This window comes from Anthonomus grandis, chromosome 6, assembly GCF_022605725.1.
Source record: "Anthonomus grandis grandis chromosome 6, icAntGran1.3, whole genome shotgun sequence".
NCBI classification, from domain to species: Eukaryota; Metazoa; Arthropoda; class Insecta; order Coleoptera; family Curculionidae; genus Anthonomus; species Anthonomus grandis.
The window spans coordinates 32,111,606-32,122,717 of record NC_065551.1 but is presented as its reverse complement, the minus strand read 5'-3'; the positions used below and the strand labels follow the sequence as shown (position 1 = coordinate 32,122,717).

General features: G+C 31.8%; 1 protein-coding gene across 2 annotated transcripts; it reads right to left on the bottom strand.

Annotated features, from left to right (window-relative positions):
- Nucleotides 1-2,116: 2,116 nt before the first annotated feature.
- Nucleotides 2,117-10,447, bottom strand: LOC126737870 (kinesin-like protein Klp10A). Of its 2 annotated transcripts, none has more exons than XM_050442945.1 (5): nucleotides 10,390-10,447; nucleotides 9,188-9,349; nucleotides 6,529-6,830; nucleotides 3,279-3,588; nucleotides 2,117-3,228 (listed from the first exon to the last, which is right to left on the bottom strand). In XM_050442945.1, the coding sequence occupies exons 1-5, from the start codon at nucleotides 10,430-10,432 to the stop codon at nucleotides 2,198-2,200; spliced, it is 1,848 nt and encodes a 615-aa protein (XP_050298902.1). In that variant the 5' UTR covers nucleotides 10,433-10,447; the 3' UTR covers nucleotides 2,117-2,197. The 2 variants fall into 2 exon arrangements, with proteins under 2 accessions (XP_050298902.1, XP_050298901.1); XM_050442944.1 differs by lacking the exon at nucleotides 10,390-10,447 and adding an exon at nucleotides 10,028-10,153.
- Between the last annotated feature and the right edge of the window lie 665 nt (nucleotides 10,448-11,112).

Sequence of the window (11,112 nt, the reverse complement as noted above, 5' to 3'; positions counted from 1 at the left end):
ATATGATATAATAAACAAATTAGAACTGAAGGTGAATGTGAATAGAAATCTCTTAAGATTATATAGACATCTAGGATAAATCTTTTTTTATTGCTTCTAAATATTGGTTGTAAGAGACTCTTACGAATTAAGATTAGTCAATATTGTAAAAGCAATAAGAAATTTATGTGTATATTCAAGTTCATGTGTATATCTATATCAAAGTAACAAATTCAGGAAGGTGTGTTTTTATATACCATAGGCATTGGTAAATATTCAAGTCGAGAGCATTATTAGAATTTGGAATTGTTTAAATAAAGGTCTGCAATTATTAGTTGGATTTTTATTACTCAATATTCTTATTGCAGTTTTTTGCGTTTTAAAGACTTACATCCAATCTGTTGAATTTCCTTCAAAGATGCCTTGAATGAAAAAGACTTATATATGCAATTCGCCTGACTTCAAGGGGATTTATTCTGGCGTAGTAGATAGAAGCAAGTTTTTTTTTAAAGTGAATAATATGTGGCTTCCAAGTTAGTCTGTTGTGAATTCATATGCCAAGAAACCTCACAAGATATGCCTCCGATTTTTTTTTTTAAGAAAAAGTGATAAGCTCGGTTTTTTTTGTATGAGACATGAATTATTATCGGCAAACCATGTTTGGAGATCATCAGTTTTTAAAGCCGTAGCTACTTGAAGTTCTGGAAGATCTTTAACATAGTATCATCGGTTTACTGTGACCTTGACGGAAGTCATCCGGAATTTGGATCCATTGTAGAGCCCTATAGCACACCTGTACCAATTAGTAATCCTGATGAGTTCCTATTCAACCATTTGAGTTTTGCCAAATAAGTATTACATTACAAGTATTAAGTAATATAATAATCCTTAAAACACTACTTCTCATACCATAGTATCAGCTTCCTCAGCAGGACCTGTGTGACACACAGTTGAAGGCCTTTAAAATATCACAGAAAATTGCATGGATATACCTCTTATAAGTATTCGAGTATGTGATTAACCACCGCAACAGCATCACTAGTAGAAATATGTTTAATAAGCCCAAACTTCAATGGAGATAAAAGATTATGTTTTCAAGAAAGTTTGAAATTCTACTCTTTCTTCTAGAAACATACCTCTATTGGTTGTGATAAAACTGGTACAAGTGAGATGGAAGGGTAATTTCCAGGATCAGTTTCCAAGCTTTAGCTGCAAAAAAAGTCTAAAATAAAACATTCATTAATTTTATTATTATGGGCAATGATACATATATTACTATACTTTCACTTAGTTGTTTTAAAATTTTATTGCTTAAAAATTAAGAGAGAACCTCATCCCAAAGGATTAACTGGTTTTAAATACATGGTTGAGCTGTGATAGAATTAGAGAAATTTATAAAATATTCATTGAGTTTTTCTGCTGTAATAGACGCTATAGGGCTAGTTACGTCAATATTCTTATTCTGTTTATTGTAAATTGTTACTTGGTAAATTAATCCCTGGCATTTTGAAGCTATAATCATTAAAAACTTTGCATCTCACCTGTTCTCAATAATTTTTGGCCTATTGTAGCTATTCAAAATATCTACACATTTTACTATGTTCTAATTACAAAATAGTCTAAATTCTACAACAGAAGTATTATCATTATTAATTATGCTTCTATTATATAATCTATGGCATGCTGTAGTAGAAAACACTCAATTATAATAAACTCCAGGACAAAATTATCGCACCACTGATTATTTTGTCAAGAAAATTTAAATAGAAATAAATATCAGTTAAAACAGTTATATATCTTTTCTGATACAAAAAGCAGAACTTCTTTCAAAGAAGACTTCAAGCGGTCAGTGCAGCTAGAGGTGGCAATACACGATATTAAGAATTCATTAAGGGTCTATTGTTTTATTTTTGTACTAAAAATCATGTAGTGCGATAATTTTGTCCCGGAGTTTATATTCCTATTATTTTTTAATTTCCAATTAGATCCTGCTTAAAATTGTTAGGTATTAATGAATAATAAAAAATATATTGATTAAAGTACGGTAATAATGAATTAAAAAACATGCCTGAGTATATCTTAGAAACTTCGAAATTAATGTTGCACATCAATGTGAATCCTGAAAGAAAACTAGTCCTTCGATTTTTAAATAAATTTATTAAAAATTAAAAAAAATGTGTTATTTTACAATAAATAAATATAAATAAAAGTACATCTACTACTGAGTGCCATCTAAGATATGGCAAAATTCGTTGGCTTTCAAAAGGGCCGTCTTCTGTATATCAATCATTTCGCTAAGTAAGTTCTTCCAACTGTTCGCGTAATGGTTCTTATCGAACCCGTTCTTCTGACTCGCCTTGTAAAGTTCACAAGCCATTTTATGGAAGTACACGCAACTTTCTATGACATGCCGGTTACTTTCCAGCACCTCCCACTCCATAGAAGCGATTTGCATCCTTTTCTCTTCCTCCTTCAGCATTTCCTCATCGACATCATTAATATCTTCTGAGATATCTTCATCCGCGTACATCGCTTCATCGCTCACATCTTCCGGATTCTCAGTGGCAATCAATTCCTTAACTCTATCGGCGTATCTTAAAGTATTCAAGGAGTGATCCACTGAAAAATTCCCAGGTGAGATCAGGGCTATCATACAAGTCCTCGACTTTTCTCCGATAAAAGAGTCTCGTAGCACTTGGGTCAGTTTGCTCCCTCTGAAGGGCAAGTGGGCCCCCTTTCGCCCCAAAGCCCTAATACACTCCTTAAGGGCCAACAGGCTTTTATTGATATCAGCCCCTTCGATTCTCGTTTGCCTATTGGATTTATTCGTATCGGCACCGCGTTCATTTCCAGCCAAATCGATTAGGGAAAACTTTCCTTCGATGTGTCTTCCCCCAGCTTTACGTAAAATAATCTGAAACACCGCGTGGGACCTTGAAGAATTTGAATTGGCCGAGGTTTGCCCCGAAGTCCTTTCCAGGCTTCCCTTCTGGATCAGGTCTATAACATCCTCCACTCTGGTAACGATTTTTTCCGTTAAGCCCACCACTTGGACTTGCTGTTTACCATCTTCTAATACCCTTAGGCGTTGCTTCTTTGCCAGTAAGTCGAACACTAGCTTACCATAGATTTCAAAGAAACTTGCTGATACTATTAAGTTTTTTTGAGCATATTTGGAATGGTTGAGATACTTAAAAACATCCATAGCCACTAAACCGTAAATGCCATTTTTGAAGTTTTGCTGCTTACCTAAAAGAGTTAGAATAATAAGGGATTTGTAATAATCGTAACTGGTTCACCTCTAAATTCTCCGCCCATGGTATGGGTCTTTCCAGAGCCGGTTTGGCCATAGGCGAAACACGTGGCCATTCCGCCTTCAAATATTGTCTTAACTAGTGGCTTTGCTGTGAATTTATATACGATATCGTTGGTGCAAGTCTCGTCGAATACGTAGTCAAATCTAAAAGGTTGGTTTTCCAGATATTTGGTCAAATCCACTTTGTGTTTGGGCTCGTGTACGATCAGTTGGTTTCTCGTGTTTACCGTTACTACATCAACTTCTTTTCGGCGGTCTTCTTTGTCGTTTAATGGCCGTTTTCTTACACATACCTACAATGATATAACGTAGTAATAAAGAGATGTGAAAAGTCAGAGAAAGGAAAAAAAGAAAGAGAGAGTAACGATGATTATCACTTTAGGGATCCCATGAATAATAATGTTAAAGGCTAAATCAAGGAAGACATCAGAAGTAATCTGATATTAAAGCGTGTATATGACATAATTTGTTTTGAGTTTTCTTAAAATCCAAGGTGGATCCCAGATAGTACCGTTTGTGTAATGGACATCCAAAATTAGTGCAATTATTATCCAGTATGTCCAAGCACAAAGAATGAATATTCATTGGACATCCAATTGGATTACCATTTGTGGTTTTATTATTGTCCAATGCTGAAGGTATGGATTTCTAAAATAACATTAAAATTGCTTTTGCAATGGTTGATCTATTAATGTGCTGTTTCGAGATTAATGAACCCTCTACTCAGTCTGTAGTCTAGTTTCTACCAAAGGTAAAATGATAGTTACGTGTCTTGCCAAAGATCCATTATCAAAAAGCTAAAAAAATTATTTGTTTAATATGTTGTAAATATTCAGACACCTGAATACTTAATTAATTTATTTATAAAAATAAAAAAGTCGAAGAATTTTCCCTTATTCTCTCTTAAACATACGTAAGCAATTAATATATAGTTATGCTATTCATTCAAACGCGTGTTTACAATATATTATCCGTGCCCCAACTTTAAAGCCTAAAAGTCATTAAAGCATCCCAGAAGTCAATAATTACAACATTTTGGCTCCTAGAAATCAAATTATTTACTTGCCAAAAAGAGACAAATTTTATTTCTTCCAGGCACTCCAGTGAGAAAATTTTCAATATCTTGATGTTTAGTGTATGGATTTCAATATTTCAGAAGTTGCTTAAAAAACCCTCGGAGTTTTTTTCATCCCAATATCTAGGTAATAGTTATAGTTAGGCATACACAAACCATAGCACCTCATTGGCTTTTCCAATACTATTTCGCTCTGATAAACCCCATGACGGGTTCCTCAGGAGATCTAAATGTACAGCCTTGGCATTCCTATAATGATACTCATCAATCAGAAACCTCCTCCTTCATCGAAACAATGCTTCTTTAATTACAATTTATCGAATACAATCTATCGTCGTCTGTTAATCCTTAAGGCACTCTAGAATATTTATTTAGGAGTAATACAAAATTATTGACACTTACCAAAAAGTCAGAGAAAATAACGTTCTTAATCTTCTTAATGAACAGTTAGAGTATAATTTCAATCAATAATTACAAAATTTTAGCTACTAGAAATCAAGTTATTTAATTGCCAAAAAGAAGCAAATTATTTTATTTCTTCCAGGCACTCGAGTGAGAAAAACATCAATATCTTGATTTCTAGTATATAAATTTCAAAATTTTTTCAGAAGTTGCTTGAAGATCCTTTAGAGTATCATAGAAATCAATAATTTCAACATTTTAGCTACTAAAAATAATGTTATTCAATTTCCAATAAGAGGAAAATTATTTAACTTCTTCCAGGCACTCCAGTGAGAAAAATATCAATATCTTAATTTTTAGTGCATGAATTTTAGTAAGTATTTCAAAAAGTGCTAAAACAGCCATTAGAGTATCCCAGAAATGAATAATTACAATATTTTAGCCACTAGAAATCAACTTATTCAATTTCAAATAAGAGTCAAATTATTTTATTTCCTCCAGGCATTCTAGTGAGAGAAATATCAATATCTTAGTTTTTAGTGTATGAATTTTTTTTTTTTTTCAAAAAGTGCTAGAAGTAAAGTTAGATGTTTTTTTAAAGTTTATGAATTGTCAGTGTCCAAAATTGGTACAACTAAGTGTACATTATATGACAAATAATGGATTTCAAATGAACATCCAAAGGTGTGTCCTTTGACTCTTCATTGAATATCATTTGAACAATATTTGGATGTCCATAGGATAGCTGGTTTGTTCAAAAAGGGGACATCTATTGGACATATAGCCGCTTAAAGGGTACTTCAAGTTACATTTAATTTCAGAAAGGACATGAAATGATCTTTGACTGATTTCTCGATGATTTTTGAGAGTGTGAGGTCAATTGGTCTAAAGTTTATAAATTACACAAAAAAAAAGCTAAAAGTTAAAAGCTTTAAATAACTCAAAAAATGACTGCAACAAAAACGCCGATGGATGTAACCGAGTTGACCAGAGGATTATATAATTTTGAAACAAAGTTCGCCACTGCGACCTCAGTTAATATACTCTTTCTGAAGGCTTTCTGAATAATAACTTTAAAAGGATTAAGTACTTTTCCTGAAAATTCCATCTTCTTAAGAATGCAAACATGAAGAAAGTTGCTTTTGTGCTTGAGTGTTCCCGGAACAAAACGGACATAGGAAATCCTTAACTGACAATCCGTCATTTTTGTTTTTGAATAAAAATAATGTCTCTTTTATTTCAGCTAAATATGTAGGGAGAAAAAAATTGGTTTTAACTCACAATGTATTGGGGCATTTATATGTTCCTGAGGACGATGTCATAAAGAGGCCATCCGTCGACTAAACATTAGTATATTTATATAAAAATCCCTTATTTTGACCGAATATTTAAAATAAACTGCGAGGTTATCAGAAATCGCTTAAGATTTATTATATTTTTTAGAAAAGATCAATTTCAATATTCTTTATACTACAGATATTTCTTTAGTAGTAACAGGATCAGATGTAGTATATAATATTTACAATATGCCGATGATACTCAATTGAGGCACTGCTTTGATCCATAAAGTATTCATGATGTTACTTGAGTATGAGTGAAACAACTTTTAAAACTAAAATATACTTAAGAAAATCACATTCCAGAAAAGATTATAGTCCTAGTTTCTCTGAACTAATCATCAGTCAAATATTAAGTACAATGACATTTCCCAAGGAAAAATCAAGATTAAAAAGTCACAATTCAAAAGTCTACTTACGGTTATTTGATTTTCAACCACCGTGTCATTTTCCCTAAGAGGGCGAAACTCGACCCCGCTCCGAAACTCGGTGATCATCTGAGCAAATTCCCAGTAAGGGTTGTTCTGTTCCAGGTGCATGATCAGATCTTTCTGCGCCTTCTCGTCCGCTTGTCTCTGTCTCCGTTCGTCCCGATTCTTCGCTATTTGCTCCACCTTCTTCGCTGCCTCTGACTTATAGTCGAAGATCGAGTCGCGACGGTTTCTTGAACCTTTCTTCGTTGTCGGCGATTTGGGAGGACTTGGAGGTGGTGACGGCGAATCTGCAAAAGACACTCTATTGTAGACCTACGGGAATTTTGAATGTTAAACAGAAACTTGATAATGTTCTTACGTTTTTTTTCGATTGGTGCTCTCTTTATATCACACATTATGTGTGTGAGACGGGCTTATATGGTTAAAAGGCTTTTCTGTATTTAAATGAAAAATGTATGTACCTGCCTAATAAAACAACCTTTGTCTTGCGCACACCTTAAGGAAGGCCAAAAAACAGATAATAACTTTAAAGGTCAGTAAACTATATGCGGCAATATTTTAGCGGAAAATACATTATTTTAACAATGGAGCCTTTGAAAAAGCAATGTATAATAAATGTTCCCTGGATGACTGGCATTCAAGCAATTTGTCATTTATCAAGAAGCTTCGAGGTTATTTTGGAATTTTTAATTGAAATAGTAGAATGATAAAGCTATGATGTTTTAAAAGGAAAAATACTGAGGTAGAAATTTTTAGAAGACATTTCTTTATTCTTGGATTTTTCACAAGGATGTTTAAATTAGTAGGTGAATTATATATTGTATATTATTCGAGCAAGCGATATCCATTTTTTTCTATAAGTATATAAATTCTATAGTAATAAGGAAAATGGGGATGTATTCAATAAGTCAACAAAATGCCACTGGTACAACTAATAATACAACAATCCTGGACCATTTAATAACAAATAAAAACACGAAAAGTGCATGAAATTTCGGTTCACATTTCTTCGTTCTATTTACATTGAAACAAAAATGCTAATAAAAAATATAATACAATTAATTACAAAGTTGTAGATATATATTAAAAAATAGGAGACTAAAGTAAAAGAACGAATAAGGACAGACAATACTGACACATTCGAGAATATCTAACTAGAATTATATAAAATACAAAAATACTCTGCGCAAAAACAACTACAATAAAAAAAATTACTTTTGGATAAATGGAGAATACATACAAAAAATTAAAGGACGGGACAAAGTAAAATGAAAGAGGATATAAAACGAGCATACCGAAATAAAATTTAATAAATTAAAAAAAAAGAGTTAAATTAACTAAAAAGAAAATTACAAAAACGGTATGCAGTAAAAAATTTGACAAAACTCAAGTAGAAAAACACGGAACACAGCAGATTTATAACAGAAAAACAACGAAAAAGACACATATAATATTTGGAATAAATCGTAAAATTTATAATTAAGACCAGAATATTGCAAAGCAAATGAATCAAAATTGTTCAAGTATTGGTCATAAATCAGCAAACAAAATACAACGAAAAATAGAGGACCTGACAGAATCACCGAAAAAGACATAGAAACACTGCTTAAAATCGTTGAACTTAAGATCGTAGATTAAACAAAAAATGTCCTAACTAGAGGTCAATTTTCCGAAGATTTATCAAAAATAGTATGTGGTTTAAAAAAGGCAAATAAGACAGTATAAACAACTATCGACCAATTTCATTGTTAAGCAAAATTCTGGAAACGGCAATAAAAGCTAGAATGATAGAAGACTCCATAGACAATACCTTCAAATTTGACAAAAATCTATACGGATTTCAAAGATTTTATGAAGATTACTACGCCTATTCTATGCAGACTTCCACTCAATACACATTAAGTTACATATTTCATAGTTGATTTATATTAGTATAAAATATATCAGAATGAGTTCTTTAAGTATTTGGTTATATATTAGTAGCATTCTACTTATTGGTAAAGGAGTGACTAGGTTTATTCTAAAAAGATAGTTTAAAAGTTTTAAATTGATCTGAGGAACATTTATATGCATATACTAAGCTAAATCACGATCTTTATATTTAACGTTATTTAGGACACAATATCCTGGTCCTAAAATTTCTATGACCCAATAAAATAAAAATGACTTAAAATCACAGTTTGTCATTTGTCTTGTGAAATAGAGCTGACCAGTATAGGCATATGAATATACGTTATTTTTCCTAATATAAAGGTATCTCAGGAACCTCTTTTGTATTTTTTTTAGTGATCTACATGAATATGGACTAATGACATCCAAATTTGAACAGCATATTTCTAGCTATAAACTTAAAAAACTCGTAAGGCTTGTTGACTATGTAATGTACATTCAATCTCATATCACTCAGAAAAGTAAATTTGAGATTGTAGTAATGTTTCATGTTTATTTTTCGTGTAAAAATCATAACGGAGTCTTTAGATAAATATTCTGACATTTTGTTGTTAATCATATTATGATATTGTCTATGTCTTCCTGTAGTAAAATGTCTTGAAGATTGAAAATTAATTTAAAGAATTTCAAGCTTAGTGACGATTTAGTGTGGATTTAAAGTACAAATTTCCTTAAACGAAGGTTATTAACTTACTTGGTAATCTGGGAGAAAAACTGCTCTGTAACCGGTGCGAGAGGTGGCTGCTGGTCGACTTGAAGCCGTTCGGATCTTCCGGGGTCTTCACGTTCAACGTTGGCGAGCTCGATTTGGACGGCCTCTTGTTTTCCTCAATGAGGTACGGAAACATTTTTCCTCCTGTCAAATGATTTTTCAACGTCAATTTTCCCGTCTGTCACATGATGGTTTTTACCTGGGATTGAGGTGTTGGTGCTTATTTTTTAATTATTAAGCAGTATATTCACCATTAAAGTGATCAAAATGTAAAAAATTTGTGAAATTCATCATGACTTACAATTGTGGTACAATTTGAAAAAAGGGCGTTTCGGGAATTTAAGATGTAACAATAGGGTCTATAGAACATCCCACTTCCTGACCTCAGATTGCCGGTAAATTTTTAATAATTTTTTCACTTTTTACCGTTTTTAAAGGTTTCAGTCCTGGTAAAATTGTTCAATATTCATATTACTAATATAACATTGTTTATACAATTACCCTATTTTAACACACAATAACTGTTATGTATATTCCTTTTAAATAAAAATGGTATGCACCCCTTATTTGATACGTAAAATTTAAAAATGTAAGGGCTGGTATGTGTTTAACCTAATTTAATTATCCCATTCGCCTTTGGCTCATGCAACAAATAAATTAAAATTATAACTGACAATTTGTCATGAATAGGGTAGATTTCATCAATTTTTTTTAATGAATCATGTTTCATACTGAGAATCAACTAAACAAAAAGATTTTTTATTTATAATGCATTTTCACTTATTTGTCATATTTCCAAACCGCTGTTTTCTATATTATTACCTTTAGAAAGGGGTGCCATTATCCTCAAAACAACATATGAACACAAGACAAAAATCAAAATAATCACAAACATGACTAAACATCATCACGTTTATATTTCATAAAACACCATAACCAACTGATCTCTACAAAAAATATTATGTAAGGACACCTGATGCGTGGGTACCACACTAATATTGTTAACTTATGTACCTAAACAGCATGGTCGAATAACATTGAATTTTACCATAAAGTGTGTCAGATTTTATGTACATTATTATCGGTTTATACTTCACAGTCTTTACTAAATAAGGATTAATTAAACAAGACTACCTTGGTAAAAAAACCTCCTGAATTTACTCATTATACATCAACATACTTACGAGATTTGTTTTGTTCAAAAAATATAAATTTCGGCACCAACATTTTGCACTATGTAAACTCACGGGCTGCGTAAATTGCATTTTATAAAAGTGCATTGAGAGTAATAATTAAATAAATATGTGGGCGATTTCAAATGAATTTGTATGGTACATAAGTGAATTATTCATCAATGTATGTACTTACCTCGACCGTCATGGATTAATAAGAATTTTTGAAAAAGCATTTCGCACATAAATTGGTATAAAATTGAAGGAGTTACTTGTGTAATATAGTTGAGGTTGTCGGTGAAAAGTCTAAGTTTCTTTATGTATTGATCAAACATTTTTAAAAGGGGTTATAATTGAAATTTGTTTGTTTTGGGTGTAATTAGAAAATTGAAACCTACTTACCTTAAGGAATCGAATACCTTAAAGCTCTAAAGCATAATATTAGAAAGAAAATTCTCCATAAATGTTAAAGCCATATAAAAGAATAGGAATTTTTCAGAGATTGAGAAGGCGAGCAGTGTTGGTTAAGAAAAATTAATTATCGATACAGAGTTTTAATTAAATAATTACGCAATAAATTATTCCAGACAATTTCAAGCAATTTAATTATTCGACGGGTCAATTGCCTGGGATTGCAAAATAAATTTTAACATGAACGTCAATTAAAAATTAATTAATTAATTATTCCAGGCGTTTGAGGTATAATTTTAATTAAAATGTGTTAACTTACACGCC